Source organism: Choloepus didactylus, chromosome 2 (genome assembly GCF_015220235.1).
Source record: "Choloepus didactylus isolate mChoDid1 chromosome 2, mChoDid1.pri, whole genome shotgun sequence".
NCBI lineage: Eukaryota > Metazoa > Chordata > Mammalia > Pilosa > Megalonychidae > Choloepus > Choloepus didactylus.
Genome location: NC_051308.1, coordinates 216,674,136 through 216,692,803, shown reverse-complemented (window position 1 = coordinate 216,692,803; position 18,668 = coordinate 216,674,136). Strand labels below are relative to the sequence as shown.

Sequence of the window (18,668 nt, the reverse complement as noted above, 5' to 3'; positions counted from 1 at the left end):
TTTCTTAAGAGGTGCCCTGGGACTGGCTAGGATCCGAGGCTGGGCTTGCCTGGGGCAGCCCCCACCAAGGCGTGGGGTTGTAGGAGGCCCTGTTTCCACATTTCCGTGTTCTTAACCCTGACCACTGTAGGAAGCATCTGCGGGCTGAATCAAAAAATGCCAATGCCAGGTTCCCATCTCCAGAGAGTGTGATTTAATTTGTGGGACCTCCAGTCTTAGGTATTTTTTGAAAGCTTATCAGATTCTAATGTGCTGCCAGGATTGAGAATCTCCTCCTCTCAGTGTTAGAGCCCCACCCCCGCTTCTCCAGAACCGAATCAGAACCTCACCTGCATCATTAGATTGCTCTTGCCCTTGACAGGTGTACACCTGCTCCCCAGACTGTCCTAAGTGTGCCCCCAGGTGTGTGAGAGCTTTCTCCTCCAGCTTGGAGGGTGGGTGCAGGGCTGGGAGCCTGCCTCCTGTCTTCCCCATTTGGTTCTGTGTCCCCGTGGACTTCTCACAGGAAAGATCTGTTCCAGGTGCAAGGTCTCTCTGATGGGAGCAGGTAAAGTTCCCTCACCCCCCATCCCCCAGGTTCGAAGGCAGGGGTGGAGGATCCTCCCAGGTGTGAACCTGCCTCTTACCCCACAGGTGTAAGGTATGCCCACTGACCTTCTTTACCAAGTCTGAGATGCAGATCCACTCCAAGTCGCACACAGAGGCCAAGCCCCACAAGTGCCCGCACTGCTCCAAGTCCTTTGCCAACGCCTCCTACCTGGCCCAGCACCTGCGCATCCACCTGGGCGTCAAGCCCTACCACTGCTCCTACTGTGATAAGTCCTTCCGACAGCTCTCCCACCTCCAGCAGCACACCAGGTGAGTGGCCTGCCTGGGGCCGCCCTCCAGCAGCTGGCATCAGCTCAGCACCTGCAGCCTGATGCTCCATGGGAGGGGCCAGGACCTCCTCTGGTTGCCCATTGCCCTTAGGGTCAAGACCAAACTCCTTTGCTTGGTGTTGGAGGCCTTTCATGATATGACCCTTGCAGACCTCACTGGCCTTGGCTCTTTTCTTCCACTCTCCACTCCAGCCGCACTGTTTCTCATCTCCAGGTCTTTGACCATGCTGGGTCCTTTACCTGAAACACCCTTCTCTCCTTTACCCCGTTTCTCTGGCCATCTTCTGCTCATCTTTCAGTCCAGCTTCCTCCAGGAGTCCCTCCCTGGTCCTCCAAGCTGGTAAGGGGCCTGGCCTCTGTGTTCCCATGTCCTCATGTGTCCCTGTCACAGCAGTGACAGGCCATCAGGTACCTGCCTGCTTATTTGCCCAGCTCTTCCATTGCATTGGGAGCTTTTGAGGGCGAGGGCTTGGTCTTCTCCATTTCCACATCCCCAGTACCTGCCACATAATGGGCAATTAGACATTTGTTAAATATTTTTGTGATAATAGGACTAATTTTTATAGAGCAGATAATTCATCCATTGAACAAACATTTACAAAGCCTTTACTATATACTGAACACCATGCTAAATGCTGGGGATATAGCAATGAACAAAACAGACAAAAATCCCTACCCTCATGGAGCTTACGTCTGGTCCAGTTATACAAATGCTTTAAAGAAAGAAGAGTGGTCTACTTGTAAAGTTTTGCAGGGGAGTACAAATTTCAGAAAGACCGGCTCACTGAATAAAAAGACTATAGGCATTTAAAGAAACAAACTGAAGGTTACCAAGGTGTCCTAGTATGCTAGGGCTGCTGTAACGAATACCACAGGCTCGTTAGCTTAAACAACAGGAATTTATTGTCTTGTAGTTTTGGAGGCTAATAGTCCAAAATCAGGGTGTCAGCAGGAAGGTGCTTTCTCTGAAGTCTGTGGCTTTCTGGTGGTGGCTCGCTGGCCACCATAACTCAGACTGCCTCCAGCACACGGCCAGCTGCCTTCTCTGCTCCCCTTGCGTCGTGTCCTCATGTCTTCTGCTTTGTAGGACTCTAGTTGTATTGGATTAAGGCCCATCTCAATTCAGTGTGGCTTCACCTTAACTAATAACATCTTCAGAGATCCTGTTTGCAAATGGGGCTCACACCGACAGGAGCCGGGGTTGGGACTTGAATGTATCTTTAGTGGGGCATGAGTCAATCCATAACGTGAGATTACAGTTTATCTGTTCAGTGGGGAAGCGACACAGCAGTTTTCTCACATGGTTATCATATCTGTAAGCACTGGCAGGTGTTGGCCGCTATCAGAATGATGAGAATCAGAGATAAGGCTATTTTTGCTGTGGAGTTGTAACTTACAGAAAAGGGCTCAAGATTTTGTCTATTTTGGAAACTGATTCTAGACAGATGGCCCCTCTTTTTTGTTATATGTTGTTGTTTATTCATTTATCCATTGTCTTTGCTTCATCCCAGGGTGCAAAGTGTTTTGTTTTATTTCTCTGACTATGGGGCATGATGTGTAGGTTTGAAGGTAAAAAACAAGAGATGAGTGACAGCAGGGTAAGGTAGCAGTCTATTTTCTCATCCTTTTTATTTTAGCATTTTTCTCATTTTGTCATTAATTTAGTGGGGTTTTGGGGGGCCACTTTTATGAACATAGAGGTGTTCAATGAGGTGTTGATTAATAAACAGAGTCCTCCTATTTGTACAATCATCAAAACTAGAGCACGTGCTATTAGGGCTTGAGCATTAACATCTGGCCGTAGACTTTGTAATAACTTGAATCGTTTTTGTTTCAGGTGTATTTTTATTTTCCCATCATATTGTCTGAGATCAGGGACCTAGAACCATCTGATTCATCTCTGCTAGGTTGTGCCCATAGAGCCTGTAACTCTAGGGGTATCCTCATTTTGGTGGATCCCCAAGTTTATCAGTGTTCCTTGACCAGCAAGAATTGACTTTTTTTTTATAACCCGAAAAGCTAAGATTCCACCAGCCACTAAGCATGTCCAGTCCAGTTTCCTGGAGGACTGGGAAAGCCTCAGTTCCTCATTTGAGGGACAGTCCTGTTTCTTGCTGTCAGGCTTATCACACCTAATTAAATGAGATTTGTCTTTAAATGTGACATTTCTGGCATGGTCATGGTTACAAATTTGATTTACCCAATTATATCCTGTTAGGAAGGAGGACAGCTTCTTGTTGAACCTATTTACATAACTAATGGTCATGAAAAGAAAAACTTCTCAGTAAAGGCACTTTGAATATTTTTAACACTTGTTCTGAGTGTTTTGTAGACAATTATGTAAGTTCTTTTTGATAGAATTATTATTTTAAAGTTTCCTTGGTATTTTATTGGCTCTTATCTATATTTAATTTTATAGTCAGCCTCCACCCCCACCCCGTATTCTGGTTAGTTGGAACAAGGCACCATTTAAAGATTATTTGATTCTAGTTTGTATACATACAAACTAGAGATAGATCAAAGGAGAAAAAGGATTTTCTCATATGCCCTTTAGAAAATATAACAATGAATCACAATTAAATTAGTTTCATCCAATCCTAGGTAATAATTCCTATTCCTGATCTTGGCTTAGCTAGTCTGCCTTATGGAGCTGTCTGCTTCTGGACTAAAGACCTTTGGCCCCTGCCTTGGCCTCTGACGATGTCAGCCTGGAAGCCTGTATCCCTTCGCCTGTTCCCGGGCGCAGGAGTAGACAAGCGTATTTGGTGCAGTCCTTTACTGAGGCTGTCATTCCTCTGAGGTTGCTTTCAGAAGACTCAGTTTCTGACTTGCAGCTCGAAGCAGAGGCTTTTAGTCGCGTATGAGGGGGGAAAGCAGATCTGTTGATAAGACTAAATGGCTCCGGTCAATGTATTTCTAATAACCCACAACATCAGAATGGAGGAGAAAGGAGTTCTCTCTTAAGGCGTAAGGCATGATCAGTTTTTCAGAAGGAGAGTATGTTATAGGCAGCAAGGGCCATGAACCATCTTCATGGTCTTTCAATTTATCCCATAAAGCATGGGTGTGGCCATCACTAATTGGTAAGGGTCCTTTAAATTCAGAAACAAAATCTTTTCAAAGAAATGTCTTTGTTGATACTTATTGTGACAGTCTTTGTCCATGAAAGTAAGTTTGCTTTTGTCCATCTTTAAAAACTGGATATATATACACAAATACATGCAAACACACATGTGTTTGTGTCTGTGTGTGTGTGTGCGCGTGTGTGTATAATTAACTTGGGTACACTGAGCTTCTCTTGATTTGCCCGCTCTTATACTACAGATGCATGGGCAGCTCTCACTGTAGTGTTCAGATAATTAAAAATATGGAGACTATAAAACATGCCTGATCATTCTGAGCATCCCTCTGTTTATAAAGTGAGAGATCAGATCTTTGTTGTTGCTCAGTTGCCTTCTAGAAGCTCCAAGAACATTTGGGTGTAAAAGACACCTTGGCAATTTTATTCTGAATGTGTGACTTGGATTCGAGAAAGTCAAGAATAAGCAAGCTGTGGGCATAGGTCGTAAGTGCCAGAAGTCAAAGAATGCTAATTGCCTCGGTCTAGTTGAAAATAAACACGTAGAGCGTAACAGTAATTTTTAAGAATCCTTGTTTTTTTTTAGATGTAGACTTCTGGTGGAAAACATTATTTAACAACATGACAAAGAAAGCAACAGAAAATTAACAGGCCTTTGAAGGGGAGTGTTTTGCCCTGATGCACCTTGACTCAGGGGTTGCTCCCCATTCCTCAAGGCACACTATTTTTTTTCTCTCTTTTTTTAAAATTTTGAGTGATTTCAGTTCATAACGGTGGGAAAACAGGACAAACAACATAAAAGGATTCTGTCAACATTCAGAAGACAAATTATTTGCCATTAAGCAGTGGTACATACAATTAAACTGATGTGTCCTGACTCAGTGGCAAAGTGGTGGGTGTCCCAAATGCCTGAAAGTACTGGAACTTTCTTTTGACAAACAAACAAACAAAAAGCCAACCATAAAGAAACAACCGGATTCCAGATTCCTTGTCCTCTGTCTTCCGACAGAGACTCTTTCCCGTTGTTTGCCCCTTGGCAGAGAATCAGACAATCAGATCGTATAATCAAGTCCATTTTGCCAACGTTACTGTCACTTATGAATGGAATACAATAAGGTCATGTCCAAAACAGAACCAGCCTTGTTCAAGTAGTGGAGTTAGCTAGAGTTGGAAATGGTGAGCTCGAGTCACCCTGGGAACCAAGAAAGAAGTGCCTGGCGCTCTTTTTGGATAGTGGAGTCCCCTGGGTGCTGGCGAATCTGGAGAGTCTAGGCAGGAACTCCAGCTGTGAAAGGGAGACTAAAGAAGAGTAGGTGACTCAAAGTGTTGCAGGGGTCCAGACTTCAGAAGGATCAACCCACTTAATAATCAATACCACCTGTATTTAAAGAGAAAGAAACAGGAATTTGTGGTTTGTCTGTTCCTGGTGGGAAAACAGCAGTTGTCTTGTGTGACTACCATATGCATACGGCTCATCTTACACGTGCTTGCTGCAAAAGTCAGGGGTAAAACTTTTGTGAGGGAGATAGTAACTTAAAGGAAAGGGTTCAAGGTTTTATCAATTTGGGGAACTAGTGCTAGACAGAATGACTCTGGATTTGTTTGTTTATTTAGGCTGCAAAGGGTTTTTCGATTTTGTTTTTATTTTCCTGGCTGGGTGATGTCACGTACCTGCATAATGATCATTGTGGCAGCAGTAGGTATCATTTTGTTTTCTCAAGTCTGATGAAAATAATGGTAACAACAACAGCTATTCTTCGTCACAGAGTTACCGAGCGCCCAGCCCGGTTAGTGGTGCTTTAATATACTTGGTGTCCATACAGTCCTTGTACAGTGGGCGTTTTTATTTCTATGTAAGAGATAAAAATCTGAAAAATGCTATGGAGAGGGAATCATCTCAATGAATGTTAGCTTTCATTGTATCTACCGTTATTTTAGTTACAACGCACAATCTGACTGAAGCCGTTCAGTTTAATGTACAGTTTCTAACCCAGGAAATAAAAATGGTTACTAATGAATCTTTAATAATTTTATTTAAACATTGAATAAATTCCCTCTATTGTTTTTCATAAGTTGCTCTTATCTTAAATAGAAATGAATATATTGAAAACTAATACTACAAAAATATCTTATTGCCACCCTTTGCATGAGGTCATTTTCATTTAATCCTTAGAGCACCCTGAAATACAGGTATTATTATTCCCACTTTAGAGATGAGAACACTGGGGCTTGGGGAGGAAAAGTCATTTGCCCAAGGTCACATAGCTAAGAGGTGGCAGCAGTGAAAGCCCTTGAGCAGCCCGTGCCTCAGAAGGAAGGCAGGCACCGGGTGTTAGGCTGCCTAAGAGAAGCTCACTTGGGGATGGAGGTTCCAGGCAAGGAGGCAGAGCAAGTCTTTGGGGCCACCAGGGTGGGCTGGGGTGGTGAGGGTGGAAGCAGCCCAGGGCCACAGATCTCAGCTCAGCTTTCATGAGCCGCCTGTGGGGAACAGCTGCTCGGAATCAATAGTGAGCTCCCTGTCACCGCAGAGTGGGAGTCAGGGCTGGGTGCCCCCCTATTGGGAGGATTCTTACAAAGAGAGGATTCTGACTTCAGAATTGAGAGCCTGGACCTGACTTGAAATTCAGGGACTGACGATAGGAGCTTTGGGGTCAGATGTGGAGGTCAGCAGTGGGCATGGTCACTCCCTGCAGCCCCTTCTGAGCCAGCCCAGTGGGTGACACTGGGACAAATCAGCAGTCAGAGACAGGCCCAGGCCCAGAGGACCTCCCACCATGACCTGGGAGGCTGATGGAGGCGGAAACTTCCACGAAAGAGAGAAGTATGGGGTGGGGGGGATCCCCTGGGTCAGGTGTTGGAGGGTCCCAAGCCCTCACCAGTCTGAGGAGGAGGAGGGTGTTCCCGGCAGGTGGAACGGTTTGAGCAAAAGCTCAGAGGCTTGCTGAGCTTTTCTTTCATAAGTTGCTCTTATATTAAATAGAAATGAATGTATTAAAATACTATGTATATTAAATATATTAAAAACATACTACAAAAATATCATAAGTTGCTCTTCTTATATTAAATAAATGCATGTGTGTTGAGGGGGAGCTTGGTAACATGCCCTGGCTAGCTGGGGAGAGCAGGGGCAGAGGAAGCTTTGGAAACTAAGGCCAGAAGGTGAGGTGCTTTGAATGCTGGGGCAGGGGTTTGGACCCTGTCCTGGAAACAGGGAGACAGTGGAGGCTGCAGACAGGGCTGTGACAATGTAGTCAGGAGGATCCCCAAGGCTGAGGCTGGGGCTTCAGGGAGGAGGCCAGAGGTGGAGTTTCCTGGTCAGGAGGGCTTGGCTAGGTCCCTGAGGAAGGACCTGAAGTCCCTGGAAGATGGTCAGTCAGTCAGTCAACAAACACCAAGGGAATCCATCTCAGGAGGGGGAGTTTTTTATTATGTTGACCATGGCACTCTCACCAGTGACCGACTTCTGAGGGAAAGAACTCACTTTCCTTCATTCCTACTGCAGTTATTTATCGAGTTCTCTCGATAGCTGTGCCAGGCACTGGGGCAATGGTGGCAAATGAGAACGAGGGACTTCTGCCCCCAGGGAGGCAGCCAAGAAAACAGTGACCAGACGTTGCAAAACAAGCACCAGTGAGCAGACTTCTGGGAATGGGTGTTTGTAGAACTCGGGGGGCTGGAAGCAGAGGGCTGGTCCTGGTCGGGGGGGTCTGCCCCGATGAAAGAGCTTCTATACTGAGAACGGGAGGAGGAGTGGGCATCAGCCGGGTACTAGCTGAGGGGGTGTGTTCCTGGTACAGGTGACAGCCTGGGTAAAGTGCTTGAGGGAGGAGAGAGCTTAGAAAGCGGAGAGAAACTGATGGGAGGCCGAGGGGCTGGAGCTTAGGGGCAGGGGGTGGGAGGGACTCGGGCTGGGTGGTATGGGTTTAAAACAGAACAAATGAGTGTCCCGGGAACGCTTCGGCCCCTCTGCAGCCTGACCCCCAGCCCCGGAGGAATGAGACGGGAAGGAATGGAAGGGATTCTGGTGTCGGGTGGAGTTGGTCCAGGTGGCCTTTAAGGGATGACGTCCCCAAACGTGTTACCCCCAGTAGTGTGCAGGGAGGACAGGGTTCTCGGCTGCAGCCTGCCCAGCCCAGTTGGCGCTTCTAGGTGTAGCCTGTGGGCTGGGCCCTTCGGGTGAAGGAGACAGACGCTTGGCAGCCCCTGAGAATCCGGTGGCATCAGTGTGGGGTGAGGGGGGTGCAGGGGCTCTAGGAGCCCCGGAGTATGGGTTGGTGGGTCTTGTACCTGGGGGAGTCGGGAAGAGCCTGCAGAGCCCTGCTGCTTGCGTGGGTCAGAGGGAACGTGTCGGCCCTGAGCAGACAGAGGATGCAGCAGGGGCACGGTTGTGGACAGTGAGGAGTAGCTCTCCGTGACCAGGACAGAGGGCAGGGAGGGAGGCTGGGTCCCAGGGTGTGCTAAGGAATTTGGGCTTTATCAGTGTTAGAGTGGGCGGCCAAACTTGGTGTCTTCTTGAACAGCGAGGAGTGTTTTTAAGTCAACCTGGTAACCCTAAGTCCGGCACCAGGCCTGGCTAGGGGGCCCTCAGGCCACGTTTGATGATGGACAGAGAAAACGCAGTCAGCAGGGCACACGGTTTAGCCAAATGTGGATTCTCCCTCCACTTAATGCTCTTTGGCAAATTAGGCAAAAAAAGTACAGGCCCAACAGGCATTTCATCGCCTGCCTGCTTAGCAGAAAGGCTTTGCTAGAACAGGTGATTAAAGACAAGCCCAGGTGACAGTGGAGAGGCGGGGGTACCCCCAGCTGAGTGTGCCGGCCCCTGAGCTCGGCCCACATCCATCATCTTGGCCCATTCTCACCTGGGCTGCCAGGCAAGCACAGGCTGTAATACAAAATCTAACAGAAGATTCCGTCAGCAGCCTTCAAGTCATTGCTCCAGTGAGGCCCTACCCTGATTGACCTATTTAAAATTGCACCCCCTCCCCTCTGTTCTCTTTTTCTTCACAGCACTTACCACCTTCTCTGTATGACTTATTTCTTTTGTTTCAAACTTGTTTGTTTCCATGAGGCAGTGATTTTTGTCTGTTTTGTTCACTGTTCTCTTCCAAGTGCCTTGCATGGTGCCTGGCACACGGGGACCCATGTGACAAATGTTGAATGGGTGAATAATAACAATCTGGGCGAACATTTATTGGGTGCTGACTTTGTGCCAACACTAGACTAAGCCCTTCATGTGTATTAGATAACATAATCATCACACGGCCCGGCGAGGTAGGTACTGTGTTTTTATACCCATTTTGCAGACAAGGAAACTGAGGCTCAGTGATTTGCCCGAGGTCAGGCAGCTAGTAAATGGTGGAGCCAGGAGGAGAACCCAGGAGTAGGGGGCTCCAAAGCCACCCTCTTTCTGCTCTTGTCAGCCCCAAAGGCTCCACATGGGTGGGGGGCAGGAGGGGCAGGAAGGGCTCGCAGGAAAGACACAGAGGGACTGAGCTTCAGGGCCCAGCTGTCCTGTGTTCTCAGCAGCTAGGGTGACCATGTTGCCATCATGGACACATACCTGACCTGGGGAGGGGACGGGGAATGGAAGCTAAGGACCGGTTAGAGGGAATCGTCTCCTGGGGGAAAGAGTGTTGGGCAGGGGAGGGTGTGACAAAGGTGCTCTTTTTAGTGGGTGGTCTGCAGGATGGGTCTTTTAGAAGAGAAGGGCAGAGTCCGTGCCCCAGGACTAGCCAGTGGCCTGGCCAGGTTTCTGAGGGGGTGCAGTGGTGATTTGGGTTCAGTAGGGGCCTATGGGGAGCGAGGGAGACGCTGGTTACAAACGTGGCGGTGAGAACCAAGAGAAGGAAGGGGGAAGGGCTGGCCTCTGAAGTCCCCAGCTCTTGCCTGGGGCTCACCCTTGGCCGCTGGGGAGAGTACATGGAGTGGAGACTGGGAGGCTTGGGGACCAGAGGGGTGGTCCAGGCCAGCCAAGGGCTTGGGGGCTGGAGCTGGTGCATGGGGGTCTGCCAGGCACCTCTGCCTCATTGGGCTGCCCATTGCAGAATCCATACAGGCGACAGACCCTACAAGTGCCCACATCCTGGCTGCGAAAAGGCTTTCACTCAGCTCTCCAACCTCCAGGTGAGTGCCTGCCTGCCTCTTGCCCACCAGGTGCACAGCTTGCTCCGCCCTCCCTGGGGAGCATAGGAAGGGGGTGGTGCTGGGGGAGCCCAGCCCATCTCACGACCCCTTGCCGTGCTCCCCACAGTCTCACCAGCGCCAGCACAACAAGGACAAGCCCTACAAGTGTCCCAACTGCTACCGGGCCTACTCGGACTCCGCCTCGCTGCAGATCCACCTCTCGGCCCACGCCATCAAGCACGCCAAGGCATACTGCTGCAGCATGTGCGGGCGGGCCTACACCTCGGTGAGTGCCGGCGGCGCCAGGGCCTGGGGTGCCTGGGGTCCCTCTGGGAACCTCTTCCTCTCCCTGGGCCTCCCAGTTCTGGCTGAGCTCCCAGTGCCTTGCCTTCCTTTAGTCTGGGTTCCCAGGCCCTGGAATATTCAAAGCAGCCGTGGGGAGCCTGGCAGCCTCCTGTCCAGAGCCAGGGAGGAAGGGCTTTCCCACAGCTGGAGGAGCTGCAGGCCCCTTTTTGGCCACAAGGTGTCACAGTGACTTGGCCCAGAGCCACTCCTCATCTTTCAGGAAAGGCCTAAACAGTGCCAGAAAGGTCATCATAGCCAGTCCCCTGTTCCCGGGTGGGCCCGTACCCACCCAGAAGAGGGAAGCCAGGTGCATTGCTTGTGTGTGCGCTTCTGGTTAAGCAAATCTTCTAGTTATCAGGCCCCCAGGTATATGCAGCATACGGATCACTGAGCCTCGATTTCCTCATCCGTAACATGGAGGAGGTGAGAGTCCTTACCTCTTGGGGCTGCGGCTGGCGGAGTCGGTGCCTAATCATCCGGAGCTAGGACAGTTGTTGGTTCGCTCAGTGTTTACTGACCACTTGTGCCACGTACTTGAGAATCAGGCTGAGCCAAATGGACACGCTCTTTGTCCCTAGGGCATTTGGAGTCTACTGGAGGAGATAGAGATCAAACGAGTATCTACACGAATAGATATGTAGTGACAAATTGTGGGTTTCTCAACCTCAGCCCCTGCTGACAGTTTGGGCCATCTGCTCCTTTGTCGTGGAGGTGTCCTGTGCATTGTAGGATGGTTAGCAGTGTCTTTGGTCTCTACCTCTTAGATGCCAGCAGCAGCTCCCTCCCCTGGTTGTGACAGCCACAAACATGTCCAGACTTTGCCAGATGGACCTGGGGGTGGTGAGGGGTTGGTATAAAATCGCCTGCGATTGGGAACCACTGCTATGAAGGAAAAGTATATTTTGCAAGATAGCCGCAGGGAGAATGAAATATAGATGGGGAAGGAAGATGGGTCCAGGTAGGCCGCCTGAGGAAATGACATTTCAGTGACGCTTTGGAGGATAATTAGCCAGGTGAGGAGCAGAGAGTGGGGAAAGAATCTTCCGTGTAGGGGAACAGTGAGCACAAGCACCCTGAGGTGGAACGAGCTTGTATTCAAGGAGCTGAAAGAAAACTGGAGCCCACGGGGCCTTGGGTCCCTGTCAGGGAGTTTGGATATTTTTCCAGGTGTAACGGGAAGCCGTGGGCAGGGGCCGTCGGAGAGGGTGTTAATGAAGGGTCACTGTGGCTGGAGGGGGCGCATGAATGGTGAGGGGTGGTCGTCGGGTTCTGTCAGGTGCCAGCCAGGGCTGCTGCCTGCTAAGTGCCAAGTGACATTATCCTTCCCTGCAGTTAAAGGGGCAGAGGAGACCTGAGAACCTGAGAGGACAGAGCCTGCAGGGACGTGGGCCCAAAAGGGGTGGCCGAGGGGCATCTCCAGAGACCCCTGCCAGTCCCCACCTCCCTTCAGGCCTCAAGTTCTCCGCGCCCCTTACACTGTTGGAGGAGAAGATGCCAGTGTTCAGGGCTGGGCTTCTTAACGGAAATCTGTCTGACCTCTGGGAGGCTGTGGCCTCTCCCAGACTGGGCCTGGTTTATGAACAAGAACAAGAATAGTGAACACATATATGGGAATTCTGTATTTTATGTATTTTATGCATGCTTTTTTCTGTAAACCCATAACTTCTGTAATTAAAGAAAAAGAAATCAGAGAAGATTTAATAATTTTTAAAAAATTACCACAATTTTTTTTTACATTTTAATGGACTAATTTATAAACTACCGTAATAAATAAAAGAAACAGAATAGAATAGTGAATCTCATGTAACTATAAGTCCTCAAGACCATTAGTCAATCCTGCCCCCACCCATATCCCAAGTTTTTGAAGTGAAACCTAGACATACTATAGCATCTAAACATTTCAGTTGGTGTTTTTAAAGATAAGGACTTCCTTTTTTTAAACATATCCACAATACCTTTATAGTACCTAAAAATAGTTCACTGTAAGTCTTTAATATCCTGAAATACCCAGTCAGCGGTCACATTTGGCTCACGAATGCCATCAATTTATTTATTTACAATTTTATTTTTTAATCAAAATCCAGTTAAGGTCCCTATATTGCACTTGGTTGATATGTCTTTTAATCTATAGGTTTCTCTCTCCTTTGCCATTGATTTGTTGAAGAAATTGATTGCTTATCCTGTAGTTTCCCAGTTTGGGTTTTGTTGATTGCTTCCCACTGGTGGTGTTGAATAGCATGTTGCCACCACATTTGAGGGCTTCCTCTGCTGGATTCCGAGCAGGCTGAGGTGTGAGGCCAGGGAGTGGCAGGTGGGAGCCAGAGGCCCAGCTCTGTTACCCAAACAGGCCAAGTGAGAGGACGCAGCTCAGCCTGCGGGTGCGCCCCGTGGTCTCCTCTCCCACCCAGTCCTGGGTGCCTCAGGCTAGACTTAGCAGAGCCTGTGGAGGGCTCAAGGGGCAAGCCAGGCAGGCCCAGTTCGTGCTTTCCAAACTCACCCATCAGACCAGGCCTGCCTCCTCCTGGACGGAGGGTCGTGGGTGGAGTGGCCAGGGCGCCCACCGCCATCTGGAATGAAAGGTAGAGGCTGGTGGCTGAGTGGTCCCCTCAGCCCTTAGCTTCATTCTAAGGGCTCTGTCCACATCACCATAGCAACCCTTTGAGGTTGTTCCTTCGCCCTTCCCACTTACAGAGGAGGAAACTGAGGCTCGGAGGAGTGAGATGACTTGTCCAAGGTCTTACTACTAAGAAATGGAAGAATTGGGTTCACACCCAGGCCTCTGCCTGGCTTTTACTGCGAGCATCAGTCAGATGAGGGGAGCTTTGCACAACCCACCAGGCTGGGCTGAGGTTCACGTAGCACACCCCAGTAAGTGAGTTGGTAAATGGCTGCTGGTCTGACCCTAGGGAGTCCCTGGTGGGCACTGCAAGGGGCTAGCCTGGTGCCCACCAGCTCTCCAGCCAACATGCTGTAGGCTTGGCGTCTGGCAAGTGAGTCAGCACCCCTGGAGGGGATGTGCCATCCCTGGAGCCAATGCCTCACGCCCATCTGCCCTCCCGTAGGTAGGTAGCTGTGGCGGCCCCCACCAGCGGGCCCTCCTACCAAGGAGCCCTCTTGTGGCCGCTTGTGGAAACTGCAGCCTCCACTGCATTCCTTGCCAGTGGTTACAAGTTCTGAATCTCACCCCTGCCTACAGGAGACCTACCTGATGAAGCACATGTCCAAACACACGGTGGTGGAGCACCTGGTGAGCCACCACTCACCGCAGAGGACGGAGTCCCCCGGCATCCCGGTGCGAATCTCCCTCATCTGAGCCGGCCCCACGTGCCGCCCTGCCCGGCAGACACGAACCCAGGCAGCACCAGGGCCCGGCTCCCTCCAGCGGCCCTCTAGGGACAGCTGAGCCCTCTCATGACCTTCCTGACCTTCCAGAAGGCCTGGGCCACTGAAGCCCTGCCTGGTCTGGCTCCTGGGGCAGCCAGGCCAACTGCAAGATTCTGGACTGTTTTGGTGGCATCCAAAGACGATTCTCAGAGCACTTTGAACCTCTTTGTTGAGTTCTCTTTTTGTTCCCCACCCTTCACTTTCTTCACTGTTTTTTTTTTTTTAATTTGTTTTGGAAGAATCAAAAAAAAAAAAAAAAAAGAAAGATATTTATTGGCCAAGAAGTTGGTGCTGCTAAGACCGAGAAATTAAAAGAATTGGACCGATGGACACAGAGAACCAGAGGGCAGCGCGGGACCTTCTCTTGCCACGGCCTCAAGTCTTGAGGGAAGGCCCAGGCCTGGGCTTCTGAACTGCAAAGGGGGCCTCCAGGTGGGAGAGGGCAGGAAGCAGCCAGAGTGAGCCCCTCACCCCTGGGTGTCGAGCTTGCACCTCTCAAGCTATGCCCTGGGCATCACTGAGCAGAGGAGTGTCGCAGCCGCCAGAGCTACTCGGTCTTCAGGAGGCAGCAGCAAGAGGGCCTGGGAGATCTGCAGGACCAAAGGGTGCAGCGATGGGCTGGGCTGGGCGGCAGGCCCGGAGAAATGGGGTGGGGTGGGCTGGGCAAGACCTGGCCCCTTGCTGTCCTGAAGACCACCCCAGTCTACCTCGGTGCTGGCCAGGAAACCAATCGGCTACCTCTCCCGCCATCCCAGACTGTGGGCAGGAGGACAGGGAGGGAGTGGGCCTGGGACTCTCCAGAATTTCCTCCACATGGGGGCAGTGCCCAGGGAGGGGTTATTAGTCTTCCCTGCCATGGAAGGGGGATCCCCCAGCCCAGGCCCTAGGCCCCTTGGCAGGGAAGGGATCCTTGGGGAGGGGGGTCCCAGGAGCAGACCCTGCCCCCAGCCCCCACAGACACACCCCAATCTGAAAGCCATGCGTGTCCATGTATATAGGAACAATGTACAGAACCCGGAGAAGCCCCCCACATCCCCCCGGGAAAAAAAAAAAAGAAGAAAAACTAGACAGAAACTCATCTATATATTCTGTATCTGGAGTTCCGTTTTGAATATTAACTGTGTTATTTTTATACACTTTTTAAGCCTTAACTCGCCATTGATTTACCAGTCTAATGTTTCCTGGGGTTTCTTTTGCCACAGGGTTCTCTGCCCCCGACCCGTGCCCTTTGTTTGACTTGCGTCGTCTGATACTCAGTATTGTAGCTTTTCGTCCGCATGATGTTACCCTGTAAATACGCTGTTATACATACTGTTAACACCCTTTTGCTTTTTTCTATGGGACCTCCAGGCCACCATATTTAGAACTAGCTACCTTATTAAAAAAGAGAAAACAGTCTGTTGGCTTCTCAGTCTGCATCTTGGTGGCAGGGAGGTGAGGGCAGGTGACCCTCAGACACTTCAGGACAGAAGTTTGCATTACATTTTAAACAAAAGGGGGTGGGGAGCAAAATAAAAAAATCACATGTGGGGGAAAGACACTAAAATGGGCAAAAAAACAAAGGAATTACAAACCGTCTGCTCTTTGTATTTCTCTGTTGTGAAGAATAAACTGTACCTGCACCCGGGTGGCGGTGGTGTGTGGTGTGCTCTGTGCGAGGGTGGGGCTGGGGGGCACCTTTCCACTGCTCCTCTCCCCTCCCCCCCAGACCAGGGAAGGAAGGACAGGGCCCCTTTCCGTGGGCCTGCCTTGGTTCAGGAGCTAAGTGCTTTGTGTTGATTACCTCATAAGTCCCCTGCAAGTGAGTAGCAAACAAAGAGAGTTTTTTTGTTTTTGGTGTTTTTTTGGCAGAGGGATCATGCTGTAATTAAGTGGCAGTGACACAAGTTTGACCCTGGCCTGTTTGGTCCTAATGCCTTTTGGGATGTGCTGGGTCCTCCATGAGGTTCACTGTCCAGCTCCCATATCCGGTTACCCTTACTCATCTCCGGGGGTGCATTATGAGTGCCCTGAATTGTAGAAGCCATTTCAGTGATTGGGGGAGGGGTGAGCAAGAAGCTCTCTTCCCTTGCATTCTTCTCATGGGGATCAATGCTTGATTGCCTGGGAGGGTAAGGTAGGAATTCATTCCCCCAAAAGTTGATCAAGGCTGGGCCTGTGTGAGGCATTGTGGGGAAGACTGAGTGACTCAGCCTGAGTCACCATGGAGTTCACCTTTGGAGCGTTCCCTTCCTCCTCATTCCTTCTGTATCCAGCCTTGGTTGCGAGTGACAGAAAACCCAATCCAATCGGGAGTTAATTGGCTCATGAAACAGGACAGTGCAGGGGTCAGGCCAGCTTCTGGGCTCAAATGATGTCTCTTCCGATCTCAACTTGGTTCTGTTCTCACTTAGCATCATCCTTGGGCTCCTGTGAATCAGCAGCTCCAGCCTCACAGCCCCCACATTTCTAGCAGGCAAGGCTCTATCCCTTTCCCAGAAGCCCCAGCCAAAGTCTAATTGCGTCTTCCTGGTCCTGAATGGGTCAGATACCACTCCTGAACCAATCACCATTGTAAGAGAATATGATGTGCTGATTGGCTCAGGCCTAGGGCCCGTGCTCTTAGCTTGGGGCAGTGGGTGAACCCCACCATCGGAAGTACATCTCCTCAAGAGGAAACCAGGGTGCGGATGTGAGGTAGCCAAGAACCAGCATCTCATAGGCCTCATGTCTGTCTTTGAAATCGTCCTCCCATGCCCCCTCATGCAGTGAAGGGATGGGCTCTGGCAGCCATACTGATGTCACGTGATCTTATCCCAGCCACAGCTGATTGGCCAGGGGTGGGTCCCTGACCTAGAGGGACTCCATCCATAGACTGGCCCGGGGTACGGTGTGGTGTGGTGTGGTATGCCCATGAAAGCAGACGGTGCACATATCTTCTCAGTTCCACATTTAGCAACTGTGAGTAGCTTAGAAACTGGCAAATGCTACCAATCAGGGCTTTCTTTTTCCTTGAAGAGCCAGTTGCTAAACATTTACCAGCACATCACTTGATGGAGCTGACTCATCAGAATCTCCATTCCATCCACGACTTAAGAACTAGTCAGTAGATGGCAGAGGCCTGAACTGGAAAACCTTGTATACGGGGAGCATGGGTGACTGTGTTGGGCTAGACACAAGCAGAAGGACAAAAGAGGCAGAGAAGCAGAGATGGGCAGAGGGCACTGAGAACCAGGGACAACCTCAGCTCTTGGCTTTCAGTCTCCATCCCCTGGCCAGGTTTAACTTCCTGCTTAGTTCTCACATCCGTGGATTTTAAGTTGCTAGTGGTGTGGCCCTGGGTAAGTTACTTAACCTCTGTGTGCCTGATTTTCCTCATCTGAGAAATGGAGGGAATAACAATAACCAATTTATAGGGTGGATGTGAGGAGTAAATGAATCAGTACATGTCAGATGCTTAGAACTGTGCATGGCACATAGGAAAAACCCAGTAAGTGTAGTTGTTCTTTTTATTGGCTTAGCCCTGATAAATCTTTGTTTCTTACGATCAAGGAACAGCTGATGTTTGGATATTTGTGGGGACGGCATCTGAATGGGCATGGCAGGTGGGGTGGCTAAGACAGGTGACGACTTTGCATGGAGCAGTGGCAGAGAGACACTGTTGCTATGGCTCTGGCAGAGCGGCTGAAGACGGTGTTGACAGGAGAGTCTGTAGGCCATGGAGGTGGATGCAGAAAGACTTTTGTCTCCCTTCTTGGATTCAGTCCCAATCCCCTCCACAGCCCCGCCCCGTCCTGAGGCCTCTGGGTTCCTCTGGGCTCCCTGCAAGAAGTTGCCCCATCCTGCTCCATCCTGCAGCTTCCTTGAGCCCCTCTCCCTCTTCAGGAAGGACTCCATCAGCAGCACCAGGCTGCTCCCTGCTCAGGACCTGGAAACCATGACCGTGCCATTTATTCCCCTTTAAAATAGGAAATGACCATTCTTGGACGCACCCTTTGCACTCCTTGAGAAGGGGAAGGCGGGGAGAGGGAGAAGGCAAGTGAGGTTTTTGGGAGCATCTCAACAACCCCTGTGATTAGAACCCCCATTTTACATATGAGAAAACAGGCCCAGCGAAGATAAGGAACTCATCCACAGTCACATACAGAGCTAGAAGAGGAGCTGAGATTTGCACCAGATCTTCCTGGCTAGTAGTCAGGTCTTTGGTGGCCCAGGGTTCAACCAGTCTGGTGTGTGTGGCCTTTAGGGAACGTTGCAGAGTAAATCAGAGGACAAACATTTTCCCACCAGAGGAGGGGATGTGCAGGCTCTCTAGTCATGAAACCATAATCTGTTTCTAGGCACATCTCTAATTCAGAGTCCAAAAGGCCTCTTGGTGTTTGCCAGTCTAATTTACTTAAGAGGCACTGGGAAAATTCAAATTACTATTGCAAGGCCAGACATCTCTTATTTCCTGTCATCAATAATTGAACCTGCTTGTAGAACTTCAGATTGTAAAAACCATCAGGATTAGGCCAGGAATTGCTTCCCTATCTGGAAGCAATGGAGGCTGTTAGAAACACAAGCTCTATGAGGACACCTCGTAAAGGATTCAGGAGACCCAGAGTGAAATCCCACCCTCTCAGGGCCTCAGTTTTCCCAAGTTACCTTCCCTATGTCCTTGGCTCTGTGACCACCCTTCCTGGAGAGCCCAGTGGCTCCACGCTCCCACTCAGAGCCTGCGTTTCTCTGCACTGAGGATGCAGAGATGGTGAAGAAACTTACCTCCCAGGTACTGTGGCTGAGGCTAGCCCTGAAGCCAGGAAATAGCGTTTTGTGGACTTTGAGTTTCTAGGAGAAAGGGTCATGAGGACAAATATTAGAATGAATTATTTTAT

The 18,668-nt window shown here is 50.0% G+C and overlaps 2 protein-coding genes and 1 pseudogene across 5 annotated transcripts in view; 2 read left to right on the top strand and 1 right to left on the bottom strand.

Moving 5' to 3' along the window:
* The window catches only part of ZNF362 (zinc finger protein 362), a 37,495-nt gene extending 23,406 nt beyond the window's left edge, over positions 1–14,089 (top strand). For all 4 annotated transcript variants that reach the window (XM_037827805.1, XM_037827804.1, XM_037827807.1 and 1 more), the window contains 4 exons: positions 634–858; positions 10,005–10,083; positions 10,211–10,369; positions 13,625–14,089. In XM_037827805.1, the coding sequence (XP_037683733.1) occupies positions 634–858; positions 10,005–10,083; positions 10,211–10,369; positions 13,625–13,741 (580 nt within the window). In that variant the 3' untranslated portion in view covers positions 13,742–14,089. The remainder of the gene's footprint in view (positions 1–633; positions 859–10,004; positions 10,084–10,210; positions 10,370–13,624) is intronic.
* LOC119514303 lies at positions 13,840–15,439 on the top strand (annotated as a pseudogene).
* Positions 15,440–17,889: 2,450 nt separating this feature from the next.
* The window catches only part of A3GALT2 (alpha 1,3-galactosyltransferase 2), a 36,275-nt gene continuing 35,496 nt past the window's right edge, over positions 17,890–18,668 (bottom strand). The window contains exon 6 of the mRNA XM_037827808.1: positions 17,890–18,621. Within this exon, the coding sequence (XP_037683736.1) occupies positions 18,552–18,621 (70 nt within the window). The 3' untranslated portion in view covers positions 17,890–18,551. The remainder of the gene's footprint in view (positions 18,622–18,668) is intronic.